Here is a 13,416-nt window from a genome sequence, read left to right on the forward strand (position 1 = left end):
TTGCACATTTTCTCGTGGTTGCGGTGATAAGTTTAACAATAGTTTGTAAACTTCTATCAAGTTCTGGATTTTGGGTGGTGTTTTTCTAATAACGCCCAGTACCAAAAACTCACACAAAATATAGATGAAAAACCAGAAAAAGTACCACAATTAAAAGTATGAAATATTTCAGCTCGAATCTGCTCGAATTTCATGTGGATAGAAAATAAAAAAAACTGACCGAAATAAAAGCAACCAAACAGGTCCTAGCAACACGTGGCCATAGCAACCTTTTTATTTCGCTTATTTACTGCTGACGCTTCCTCAAGACATTACGTGATTTTTTCAACTTACAACAAAAACGTTGAAACTCCACTCTTTTGTGAAAAATGAATCCGGAAGAAGACGCTAATTCTATCAGTGTGCAGGCAGATGCCTTTAACGAATCCGCCATGGATCGTGTGGGCGTGCTTGAGACCGATCATCCCTTGCTCGAGCGCTTCCAATCAGCGCTGAAGGCTCACCTGCTGAAAGTAAAAGGTCAGCTCGAGGAGGAAGTGGCCGAGTTAAACCACCGTCTGGTGCAGAATGAGAAAGAATCTGAAGAGGTCGGCGCCGAGCTGTACGATCTGCAGGAGGAGATCGATAATCAGAAGGAGCTGCTCGAAATTTACAGTAAGGAAATTTTTGAACTGGCCGCCCAACGCCAGCAGGAGCAAAAGCAGGCCGCACAGTACCGGAAGGAGTTCGAGGAACAGCAGAAAACCCTGCGGGATTTAAAAAAGACGCACAAAGAGCATCTGATGGAGCTGGAAAACTTGACCATACTGGAGAGCGAGTTTGCTAAGTGGGCACAGGAAATCAAGGACGAAATAGCCGTTGCAAAGCGCGTCGCTAGCAAGGACGCGAAGGATGAACTTACGGCCGGGGAGGAGCAGCGTCGGTCCGAGCTGCTGATGCACAACCTTTCGACGGAGGTAAAGCGCAAGGAGCTCGAGCTGGAGGCTATCGAGGATGAGATAAAGGAGCAGGACGAAAAGCGAGAAACGATTAGCCGCAGTTTAGCCGACGCAAACACCGATCTGGAAGCACTGCAGCACGAACACAAATGTGTGTCCCAGGCCTGGGGCGAAGTGATAGTGGCGATTCAGCAGCGCGACCGAGTACTGGTGAAGACGAAGGAAGAGCTGGAAGCGATTTACGAGGAGCACAAAGTTATCAAGAGCAAAACGGAAATTACGAAGAAAACGGCCGCCAAAGAAATGGAGCAGAACGAGAAGTTGGCCGGCTTTAAGAATCGCATCCAGGGGGACATCAACTCGCTTGAGAAGCAGGTGCGCAAGGAACAGGAAGACGAAGATAAGCTCAAGCGTGACCTGGACCACTACGCGCTGATTCTCGAGCAAACGGAGGCCGATATCTTGAAAGCGCAGCAGGAAGGTTTGCTGATTGAGAATCATCTCAAATCATTGCGCCAAACGCTGGAGAAACAGAATCGCAAAAAGTTTGAACTTGAGGATCAGATACTGGAGCTGCTGCAGGATCAGCTCACCACGGATAAGGCGGGCGAAGCGCAGGGAAAGCTGCTGGCCGATACCACCGAGAAGCGCCGAGAGCTGGAGATAAACATGGTGAATACGGAGAATCAGCTGTCGGTCGTATTGCTTGATCTGGAAAAGTGGAGATCGCTCGTGGAAACTTCGAGGGAGGTCTTGAGCAGAGTAAAGGTACGATTTTTGGAGAGTTCCATGGCGTTCCGTAGTGTGGGCAATACATATACGCTGGTCTGGATCTATATCCCTTTCAGATGGAGCATGACGAATTAGATGCAAAGGCTAACGAGCACAACGAAAGGATAAAGCTCACCAAGGAAATGATTGCCGTGAAGCTACGCAAGATGGATGCGCTGAATCGTGAGCTGGACCAGCTGATCAGTAAGGCGGGCGGGCAGGAAATGAATCCGGACGAGCTGAAGCTGCTGGACGTGCAGCAAGACATCGTGGAGGTGGAGGCGCAGCTAAAGGAGGCGCGAGCTTCGTGGTTGAAATTACAAACAAGCGTGCGAGCGCAATCGAACAAGCGAAATCAACAGTTGAGCGACATCAACTACTCCAGAAAGAGTACGTACCGTGGGCGTTGGGAGGGAAAGCCTTTTTTTACCCTTACTCGGTGTCCTATTTTCAATGTGTGGCGGGCCCTTTGTTTTGCTATTTGCATTTTTCTTTGCAGAGCTTCTGCTGGCTGAACAGAAAGCCATCAAAATCGAGGCACAGCTCGAGGAGGTAATGAATGAAAATAGAGAGATAGTGCGGTCGTTATCGGCGCTCAATACACGCCTCGACAGTGCCAGCATGGAACTGTTCAAGACGCGTCAACTGCACGAGAAAGGCGAGCAGGAGTGTGTGGTAGCGCATCACCAGGCCACGGAACGGTTGCGGGACGCCGAAATGGCCGTCCTGAACCTGGAGCAAGAGCTGAAAGATCTTGGCAAGGAGATCGAGGACTGCAAGCAGGAGGTACTGGAGAAGCATCGCGAAGCCCTGTCCTGGGAAACGAAGTGCAAGATGTCGACCGAGGCGAAGAAGTTCAAGGACGAGGAGACGACACATAACAGTGAGATCGGCATCATGAAGGCGGAGATCCACCGGATGCAGGTACGGTACGGCCAGCTGAAGCGTATGCAGGAAAAGCTGGTGCACGACCTGGAAAACACCGTGCACCATCGGGAAAACATTTTCGAGTCCGTTAATGCACGGGAAAAGGTGTACGGAGGAAAGTTTAAGACCCGCTCCACGATGCAGCACAAGATTAATGAGCTCAAGAACAAGCTGAAGGTCGTCTTTTCGGTAGGGTCTTGGTAGTGCTTCTCATTCGTTCTAGCAGATGACTTACCTTCCACCACTTACTTTTTGCCAGGAAATATCTCAAGCCGAGAAGAGTCTGCTCGAGATCGATACGGCGCAGAAGTTGCTGCAGGCGGAGATCGAAAATAAAAAGCATCAGATCGAGGAGGAGAAGCTGCAAACAAACTTGATCCGCGCGGAAACCGAACAAGCCGCCATGTTGAAGCAGGAAAATCTGGACTACATCGTACGCCACCAGTACCGGGCCCGTCGTTATCGAGCGCTAGCAAACGCACAGCAGCTCCCAAAGTTCCGCAACGAGATTCTCATCCAGGCCGATCTGCAGCGCCAGCGCGAGGTGAATGAAAACATTGTGGCGGTGGTGGAAACACTGCAGCAAGATTTTCCCACCCAGAAGTATAATCTGAACAAAATTCTTCAATTACTTAAGTAAGAGATGGATGTGCAGAGGTGGTTGGTGTGTGTTTGTGGGTGTGTGTGGTGACATTTTTTTTCTATCAAAGCACGGTTTGCATTTTTCGAAGTATTTAAATAAAAGTATATTTTCATACACGGCTTTCCCATCTGGCAAACTATTAGTCTATGGTTTCTTTGTACACAAGTCTTTGGTGACCTTTTCTAAGAAAAAACAAACAAATGAAAAGGCTCATGCAGTAGGGCGAGGCTCAATCACCTAAAAATGGGTACCGATTGCTAGCGTCCTCCGGGTCTGTGCTGAGCAGCAGTTCGTTCAGCTTGGCGTAGCTTGCCCCTAACTGCTCGTCCGAGTTGCTATCGTACAGATCGTCCGCTAGCTCTCCCATTTCCGCACAGCAGACCGCCTCGCTGAAGCCTCCGAGCGAACGCAGGAATCGGTAGGTGTTTTGCTTGATGTTTAGCAGGTGATTGTCGTGATCGTGTGCAATTCGCTTGTGTCCGATCGTTGGTGGTGTCAGCTTGGGCACATCCGCTACCGCAGGCACCATCAGCAGCGGTGGTTCAACAGCAGCACTTGCACCGAGTTCGACTACGCTGGCAATTTTGGGATCGTCGAACAGTTTCATCGTGTAGGACACGACCAGGAAGCAGACGGCATTCATTGGGAAAGCGCGCAGTAACGTTGATGCGAGCCCACGGGACAAGAACGCCATACCCTCGGCAGCGTGACTTTTCCGTAAGCAATCGACCAACCCACTGTACTGAGGCTTGCCGGAAATGCCGTCCGCTTGCAGGCGCGATTTCACCACGTCCATTGGGAAGGTGACGAGCCAGGAGAAGGTACCGGCAAGTCCACCGGCCATCAGTATAACGAATGGCGACGGGTCCGGCACACACCGGACCATATACTCATAGGCCACAAAGTAGCTAGAGAATCCTGCAATAACAGTTTGGTGAGGTTAATTAAGGTTTTTTTTGTTGGCGCGTAAAGCGGCTACCTACCCGGCATGTCACGTGCTGCCGTAATACCCAGTCCACGGAAGATGCCCCGCACTCCTTCCCGGCGCCAGATGCTTTTGGTGCAGTCCAACGGCCCGCTGAACCGTTCCGCACCGCGCGGTAGATTGTCCTGCAGCTGAAGCCGCGTCTTGATCAGCTCCATCGGTGAGCACACGACGCTCTGCGCTAAGCCGGCAGCCGTTCCGGCCAAAAAGTGCGAGTACAGTGAGTCCGGATTGGTGGTACGCCGCTGTATGTTCCCGTACACACCGAACACGATCGCGTTCACCACGGCAACGCCCGCCATCGGGCTGGACATACCCCGGTACAGTCCATGGACGCCTTCGCGCACAATGATCTTCCGGAAGCAGTCGATCGTACCGCGGTACAGCGGATTCTGGTGGTTTTGCGTCTGCAGATGCACCTTCACCGTGTCGAACGGGAATCCAACGAGAACACCGGCACAACCTGGCAGGAATGAAACGGACCATGGTTCAAGATTGTTGTTATCATCATCATCATCATCCTTCTTTCACATAACATTGATGATCGTTCGAACAACATCATTGAACAGCGGGGTATCGATCGATCGAATCTCGATGTGTCCCACACAACCGCGTTGCAGGGGGTACAGGATTGTTTGTGCTAGATGTGATCGCGAGCCTTATTTGCTGGACCGCGGCACACCGCAATGAATCCGGTTCGGTGAAAGTGATAGCGCGAAAGCAGGGGCTTGGGAGGTGTATGTCAATTATCAAACGGCACGGTACACTATCAAACCTTCCGAGCGTTACAGCGGGTACAGAGTCAAGGGACGAGGACATCATCAACATTATCAAACGGTGATAGTCAACGTTGACCTACCACCGTGGTCTTTGTTTGTTTCTCTGCTCAGTGTAAAAGCTCCAAAAATGTCTACCAAAAACCGTTGCGTCCGGGTTGCCCCGTCTATCGGCCGCTATCAAAGTCGTCTGACGGAAACGTGAACATCACGCCACATAGGGATGCGGCTCGGGACAGGAACACGTGTACTCAGCACGCAGCAGGGAGTTTGGTGCGAGGAAATATAAACGACGGACTGTAATGGAACTTACCTCCTAAACAACCGGCAGCAAAGTCTAAAGCCATTTCCGTTCTGCTCAGTTGCTGCACAGTACAGATGGTAGTATATACTCTTGAAGGACGCTAGATGGCGCAGTATAGGAATAGGTCCCGTGCGATTGGTAGTAAGCTCTAATGCAGAGTAGAGTGCGTGGATAGCGAGGATACCGCTTGCGATGTATCGTTTACACTCCGGTTAGTCGTTGAACTGCGATAACAGTACCTCAGTTCAGCTACGATCAGCCTGTAGATGATGGTCGGCGATCTGCAAAGAGGAAGACGGCAAAAGGCACGCAATGAAGGAAGGGCGCGAAGGATTGGGGATGATTTAACAAATAACAAATAAAGCGCAAATCAAATGTAGCCAGAGTTGTGGCGGTGTAATCAGGGAAGGAGTCAGCAATTTTTCGAACAGCGATAGGCAGTTTCGGTTTTGCAGTGGCGGTCCCGATCGGTACGAATATTGATCACACACCATAATCGCATCCTCGCCTTCTCGAGACGTCTCTCGCTGATTGTTGTTTTTGTTGTTGTGGTACACTGATTGCACCGTACGCCCCGAGCTTGTACGTGTGCAGGATCGTTTGCGTTGGGCCGGAGGAAGCTGTGTCTATTGATAACCTCAACACCTACTGTAGGTTCTGCGGCAATCTTTCCCTTTTCCTCCGGTGGGACTCTCCACCCAAACACTTCCTGATTGAGCTTGTTTAACAAATTCTACCTCTGGAACGCACATGGTACGTACTTAATCCTCTCCACCAGCACACACACACACAAATGCGTGTTATGCCAAGGGGTGTGTTGACTCTGGAACCCTATAGAGCCTGAGTTCGGGTCTATTTGTTCCAGTGCTTTGATCGTTTGATAGGCGAAGGTAAGCGAGGGCAAGTGGGGACTTAAGAATGGAATTTTTCGGTCACTTCACAATCTGACCTCTGAGATAGCACGACCATTTGCGCAAATACTCGCTGATTACCGAGTTTCGAAGAGAACCAAGGAAGATTCCAAGTTTGAAGGAGTTCGTGTGATTTTAGTTTTTTTGCATAGAGAATATAAGCCGTAAAGTACCACATCTTAAAAGATACATCGAAAACAATTGCACGTTAAATGGCTCCACATGGCTTAAAAGCATGTCATGCGGAATCTACATAAATTCTGGTGGGCTAACCTTCGTTACTACGTGTAAGGCTGATAAGCGGTGAGGAATTGCGATTTAAACCAGACTTGGTAATCTTGCTAGTTTCTACGAAGCTTCGTACGAAAGCTTCCGGAGCTCATCTCCAACAACTTAATTGCGCAGGGGTGTTTGATACTTACCGAATATTGTGGCGATGGATTAAACTACGAAACTTACTATCACTAGGATGACACTCTGTGTCATGAACTGTCTATAATTGGTATCGGGACAAAGTTATCGTACTTGAGCACAAGCATTCTCAAGCAGATGTTACGGATCGCCTGCTACGCTTACGTTGATGGCACCGAGCAGGGTGTCTAGCGTGTCGCTCTATTTTTTCGGACACTCTCCCACAAACTCCCGACACACCAAAACCGAGGAGGATAGCCGGTCTCCTTACGCTACGTAATGTTCTGAAAGGCCTCGTACACGCGAGCTCCTAATGTTTCCTGTTTCCTGTTTGTTCCACTTGCTTTTGTTCAACGCACTACAAACGCGCCACTACATCGAATTGGTCGGACTATACAGTGGGTGAAAGCAGTGTGCGGTGCGAGGAAAGGTTTTCTCTACATCCACAACGCCTTACAATCGCCCTCCACAGTTGTAAACTTCCAGACCCGAGAAACGCGCACAGTGATCACCGTTAAACCCTCCGGATTTGACTGTTTGATCAGTCGGATTGAGTCGGCTAGTGTAGCCCCGGTCTAGACTATATCAGCAAACATCAGCAGCTTGGACACTCGTGGGCCGAAGCTGATGACCGATCCAGCAGCAGCCAGTACCGATCGGAGCAACACTCGTCCGCCTGATAAGCCTTCGGGGCTTTGGTACAGCCGGATGCGACGCATCGTTTCGCTACCGTGGGACCAGTTAGTGGTACAGCGAAACGGTAACAGCCCAACGGTAACAGCGATATTGGCGCTTTCGCACAAGTACGACACACCCGAAATTATTCAGGATTATCCCCAACCACAGCATGACGCTCGTAACATCTTCAGCTCGGTGTAATCTTTGAACCGTTGCCCCGGTTGAAGGTTATCGTTTGTTCTAGTGCTAATGTGGAATCGGTTCGCAGCAGTTTGGCCTGCTTAAATTCGACCATTCCAGAGAGCTACACCAAACAATAGCATGGTTCAGGAATGCTCCGGGACGGGCTTTTCTCGGAAGGAAACAACCGAGCGTGCACCTAATCCGCATCTATTTCACAACATCGCTTGGCGTCACGAGCTTGGCGTTAAATTGCGTAGTTTTAGCGTAAAAAGTACGTCCTGTACGTACTTTGTTGCACATTGCGCGTGGTCGATCTGCCCGGCGCGATCAGTATGGCGCATGGAACATGAGTGCTTCTGCATCAGCTGCAGCTGTTTTCGATGTTGCGTTGAGATGCGTCGTCGTGATAAGGAGCGAAAAGGGTGATTCGATCGGAAAATTATTTTAGTGCACTTTGCACTCGCATGACTCGCAACGGAGTGCAAACTTTAGTGCAATGCAATGCATCGGGCATCGTGTGCTTCACGATCATCGCATCGGTTCAGTGTGTTCTAATCTCCCGCTTTTTGGCTTTACGACCTACTGGGTCACCATGTCTACCATAAAATGGTCGGCCGGTTTGCTATGGGAGGCTGGTCCAGATGTGGTTTCAACTGACAGTTGTTGAATAAGATTTTAGTAGGACAATGAATTCCAGCACAACTGATCACGGATGGTTGTCCACGTGCCACATCCGTCCCGATGGCAAATGAATATTGAAAAATCAGGACTCTTCCCTTGTAGCGTAGCTGCGACGGCAAAGAGAAACCAACATACCGGCTCTTTTGCGGATGCTAGCAGTTCACATACAAAATCTAATGTGGGAATAACCTGCATAATTACGTAATTTGCAGTACTGTCCAAAGTAAAAAAAAGTTAAAATAATATGGCAAATTTTGCTTCACGGTCTTGACTTATCCTCGGTGCTTGTGTATATTGCGTAGTCCATACATTATTTAAGTGGTCTGCCTATGGAGCCGGTGTCCAAAGCTATACCGTTGTCGGTCTTCACACGACAGGCCCTTGTATCAAATCCTATCGAGGCCGCTCCTCCCTACTCGCAGAACTGACTATCCAGACACGTGTAAAATAAGTCTAAGAGGTGAAAAATGGCAGGATAAGACCACTCGAGGCTGTACAGGCAAAGAAGCAGAATTATTGTGTTATATAATGGTTAGTTAAAGTTGAAAACCTAAACCTTAGTATTATCGTCGTAGAGACATGATAGTGGCATTTGATAGTTTGTTCATACCTAGAATTTTCACCACGGCCAATATTAGAACGGAATATTATAACGATCTCTCTATCGCGACAGGTGCTCTGGGACTTCGGGGTCGTACGTGATCCCGGTGCAACGGATGCTCTCTTTCCGGTACGACTCGTTATAAGTTAGAAAAACTGTTTTAATTGTGGTAACTAACCCTCACGTACACACCTTGTCTTATAATTTTACACACAGGGCAACAGCCCTTACAGATAAGACGTAATTTGTAGTGATTTCCGATGCATTTTTACTGCATCCTTGATATTACATGTTACGTTCACGAAACAGTCTAGGCCAGCTGGAAAATTCCTCTCAATTGCTTACCCTCAGGAGTTAATATCGGATCAATTACACTTCATCAGTACTGACTTACTTACTTAACAGGCGCTACAACCGCTTTGCGGTCTAGGCCTGCTGCAACAATCCTCGATACCGCTCACGGTTCAGCGCCGTCGTATGCCAATCCGTTATCCAAGCCGTTCTGGCGGATGCATCAACGCCATCACTCCATCTCAATTTGGGCCAACCACGCCTCCTCTGTCCGTGTGGGCGGCTTAAAAGGACTTTACGGGCTGGGTCGTCCGGTGTCATTCTCATGACGTGACCAGCCCACCGGAGCCTGGCGAGTCTAATGCGCTGTACGATAGTGAGATTATCATACAGCTCGTAGAGCTCGTCGTTGTAGCGGCTCCTCCATTGTCCTTCCACGCATCGGGGCCAAAAATCCTTCTTAGTATCTTCCTCTCGAACGCGGCTAAGAGGGCTTCGTCAGTTTTGGACAGAGTTCATGTCTCAGAGGCGTATGTGAGTACTGGGACTATAAATGTTCTGTGCAGTCCCAGCTTCGTCCGTCGCGACAGGTGAAGAGCACCAAAATGCAATTGCTCATATATTTTACTTTCACTTGTATGAGGCTGTATGCTTAAATACAAGAATATCCGGAGTTAAAACCTTGGAGACCAAGATGAAATGGTCAAAGCATAATGAGCAGTAGTTTTGACAAGTCTTAGATTATATTTTCGATTATTTAGACTGTGAAAATTTTGAACTATACAGAGTAGGATAAAGAGCAATGAGCTGCTCATGGGCCATCAGCTGTTTGTCGGGGCAGATATGCTGACAAGCATGATCGTTGAAGGAATGCACTGGATCTATAATGTACAGCTAGTATACCAAACAGTCAAATCTATATCAAATCCTCTTCGCCATGCTGTAGAAAAGCACACTGTTGAGATGGGAAAAAGACGAGGCAGCAGCCAAAGAAGTAGAAATAAGTGGATTCAATTGTGATATTACCCTTCGGTTAAGGATATTATAACTGAAAACATTTTAACTTTAAATTTAATGCTATAAATTTAACTAAATTGGACCGTACGAAGACCTTGGTTGGATACTAATATACTAAGATGCAAAGCAATTGCATTAAGACAAGTGAAATATTTCAAAAAATTACTTTCAAATTATTTTCAACATAATTTGGATGCGAACCACCCTGCTGTATTAATTCCCATTCGTACTGTTATGGGTATTTTTCCGCTTTTCCCATGCGCTTGCGCAGATGCCACTCTGGTCTGGCGCTCATCGTGTGAATTTTCCGTGCTGTCAAAAAATTTCCCTACCTGTGAAGGAAAACATTCCTCCCCTCCCTCTCTATTCGTACGTCCCATCGACCGTTTCATCCTTAAAATAAACGTCCCTCCACTAGACGTAATCCTCTCGGCAGGGAGGTCATTCCCTAACGCTGGTGTTATTCATTCGGACGGATGACAGCCAACTGTGGTTCCGAGTCTAAATCGGGTAGCAATTTGTGAAGTGTAGTTGGACGATTTTTGATTTCCGCCTGCTGCTGTTCCTGCTGGTACTTCTGGTGGTTGTTAATGGCAACCGCATCCACCAACCACGTTGATTGGCGTTAATAGACGCTAATTGTTGTGCGCTGGCGGGCTGGCGGGTGGACGAGAACAAAAACGGTGACGGTGGAAGGTTGTGCAATTGATTCGCGCATATTGGGTGTTGTGAGTGAGAAAGGGGGGAGGGCCATCGTCAGATTGACATATGGGTCGGCGGATACACACCGCAAACCAGTGAGCGAGTGCCGTAAGAATAGCTGCTCGCTGTGGTCTTTTGCTTCAAGCGTGTGGCGCGTCACTGTGTATTGCGACGTAGGTAAGCGTTCCGTTCGATTATCTGTTAATGAAAATTCGGTGTCTGAAACCTGTGCCACCGTCGTTCGTTGAGCGTGTGTGTGTGTGAGCGTTAACGAAGCAGAACCGAGAGACTACTTTCCTCACTTTCGTCGAGTGGTGTGAGGAGGACGTTGTTACGTATCACCAAATACAAGCAAGCGTGTGATAGTGCTTGTGCTGGGACAATAAGGGAAGAAAAATGAATCACCTACAAATATCTACCGATCCGACCCTACTCGGGGCGGATCTGTTACCGGAGTCGCTAACAACCTCACCCTCGGTATCGACGTTTCTGCCCGAGGAGGACGCCTCGACGTGTTTGCTACTGCCGGAGACACCGAGTCCACCGTTGGATTTTTCGCACCCACTTACACCGAGCATGGGCAATGCGACAGACAACCACGTCCGGGACTCGGTGACCGGGGACGATGATCAGGCCGCGGAAACGAGCAGCTCCTCTGGAAGTTCGGGCATCGGAATGGTTGCACCGGTCGGTGCTGGCGCTGGCAATCTGTTCAGCCACAACAGTTATCAGCATCTGCGCAAGAAGAGTGACGTCGTAAAGGCGAGCCAGGACGGTTCGATGCATCATGCGGCGAGTTTGGGGATTGCCGTGACGAAAGACATGCCCGGGTTTGTGCACTGGAACTGGCCCCTTATACGGAAGTGTACGTTCTTCGTGTTTCTTGCGCTGATCGTGGCGATGGTTGGAATTGTTGTTGCCATGATCGCCACCTTGCCAAAGTCCTGCAATCCACCGTAAGTGTAACGTGACGGGGTGAAATCAGGACCTGAGATTGTAATGTTACTTCTCTTTAAAATCCTCCATTCCAGTGCGACATGGTACAAAGGTTCGGTGTTCTACGAAGTTTTCCCCGCCAGTTTTCAGGACACAAACGACGACGGTCTCGGTGACATCCGTGGTCTGATTGGACGTGCCGAGTACTTCAAAGCGCTAGGCATTGGAGCGGTTCGCTTGAACTCGATCTTCCCCTCGAAGCACTATCCGGATCACTTCCAGGAGGTTACTTCACTGCTGGATGTGGACGAAGTGCTTGGAAAGGTGGAGGACGTACAGAAGCTGGCGGCCACCCTACATGAACGCAACATCTCGCTTGTGTTGGACCTCCCGATCCATCCCTTCCTGGAGCATCTTAGCCCACCGACGATCGATGTCGATCGCTTACCGAATCGCACGGATGGTGATATGATTACAAGCGAGTTCTTGCGACTGTCTCGATCGGTCACAACCAAGGGCGATGGAACGGTCATCTCCGATGTGCTCCGCTTCTGGCTAACGCGCACCGGTGTCGATGGGTTCTACGTCAAGGGATTGGAACACTTTGCCGATGATCCACTGTTGGTGGAGAACGTGAAGGAGTGGAAGTATCTGCTTGGCCCCGACCGTATACTGATGGTGGGACAGAAGTTTGTCCAGCAGCTGCCAGAACGTACAGTGCGTGATGTGCTCTCCCAGGTGGATCTGGTCGATGTGTTTCTGGATGTGAGCAATGGGACGGATGGGATTGCGTCCACAGTTCAGGATGCCATCCAGGGACGGTTGCTGCGTGGTGTTGATCATCCCTGGATACACTGGAGCCTCGGGAGCGTCACCGAACGTAGGCTCGCTTCCGGTCTCAGCCCCAATGCGACCCTTGCGGCAACACTGATGGAACTTACGCTGCCCGGTACGCCCAGCATCTTTTACGGAGATGAAATTTCTCTCGAGGAAGCGAACGATCCGAAGGGCGAGCACGTCGATACGCAACATCTGCATCATCTGGCCGCGATGGTTTGGGACAGTGCACAGAATCAGTTTACCAGTCGTGGTTCGTTACCGTGGCTGCCACGAAGCGCTTCCGCCTCGCTCCACCATCTGGATTATGTGATTGAAGCGATCGCACTTCGCAAACGATCACCCTCGATCTATCTGAATGCGGTTGTCAAGGAGGAACAGACGCTACCGAACACGGACGTGAAGTCGAACCAGAACGAGATTCTCGTCATCCAACGGTGGTACCCACGGCGAAACTCCTTTGCCACGATTGCGAACATGGGTCCGAAGCGTGTGTCGCTCGACTTGACGGCCATGTTTTACAGTGGGGAGATTGTTGCGGGATCGTCGCTGAAGCACGAACGCGTCTACTTCGATCGGTTCGAGATAAACCCGCTGGAAACGATAGTGGTAAAGCTACACAAATAAAGTGGCCAACAGAAGCATATTGACTAGTAAATGGTAAGACTCATTTGGGTGGGCATAATGGCTCGTGTGGAAAACTAAGACTGGTGTGTTTGGTTTTGCAGATCCCTCCGCTGCTCAGTAGCGACCCATCTCGAAACGAGCTGCTTCTTGGTCCCATGAATGTTATAAGCGGTTGTAAAGCAACCCGACACTCCCAC

At 49.4% G+C, this 13,416-nt stretch overlaps 3 protein-coding genes across 3 annotated transcripts; 2 read left to right on the top strand and 1 right to left on the bottom strand.

The window, feature by feature from the left end:
* Window positions 1-2: 2 nt before the first annotated feature.
* On the top strand, window positions 3-3,410 carry LOC118513278 (coiled-coil domain-containing protein 40-like). The gene is made up of 4 exons (XM_036058844.1): window positions 3-1,706; window positions 1,787-2,099; window positions 2,209-2,825; window positions 2,896-3,410. Exons 1-4 carry the CDS (start codon window positions 369-371, stop codon window positions 3,274-3,276), a joined length of 2,649 nt encoding a protein of 882 aa, XP_035914737.1. The 5' UTR covers window positions 3-368; the 3' UTR covers window positions 3,277-3,410.
* On the bottom strand, window positions 3,358-7,301 carry LOC118513285 (mitochondrial basic amino acids transporter). The gene is made up of 4 exons (XM_036058853.1): window positions 6,678-7,301; window positions 5,354-5,625; window positions 4,263-4,727; window positions 3,358-4,197 (listed from the first exon to the last, which is right to left on the bottom strand). Exons 2-4 carry the CDS (start codon window positions 5,385-5,387, stop codon window positions 3,509-3,511), a joined length of 1,188 nt encoding a protein of 395 aa, XP_035914746.1. The 5' UTR covers window positions 5,388-5,625; window positions 6,678-7,301; the 3' UTR covers window positions 3,358-3,508.
* Window positions 7,302-10,520: 3,219 nt separating this feature from the next.
* LOC118513279 (neutral and basic amino acid transport protein rBAT-like) lies at window positions 10,521-13,416 on the top strand. The gene is made up of 3 exons (XM_036058845.1): window positions 10,521-11,775; window positions 11,851-13,252; window positions 13,321-13,416. Exons 1-2 carry the CDS (start codon window positions 11,216-11,218, stop codon window positions 13,217-13,219), a joined length of 1,929 nt encoding a protein of 642 aa, XP_035914738.1. The 5' UTR covers window positions 10,521-11,215; the 3' UTR covers window positions 13,220-13,252; window positions 13,321-13,416.

The sequence above is a fragment of the Anopheles stephensi genome, chromosome 3 (assembly GCF_013141755.1).
Source record: "Anopheles stephensi strain Indian chromosome 3, UCI_ANSTEP_V1.0, whole genome shotgun sequence".
Taxonomy (NCBI): domain Eukaryota; kingdom Metazoa; phylum Arthropoda; class Insecta; order Diptera; family Culicidae; genus Anopheles; species Anopheles stephensi.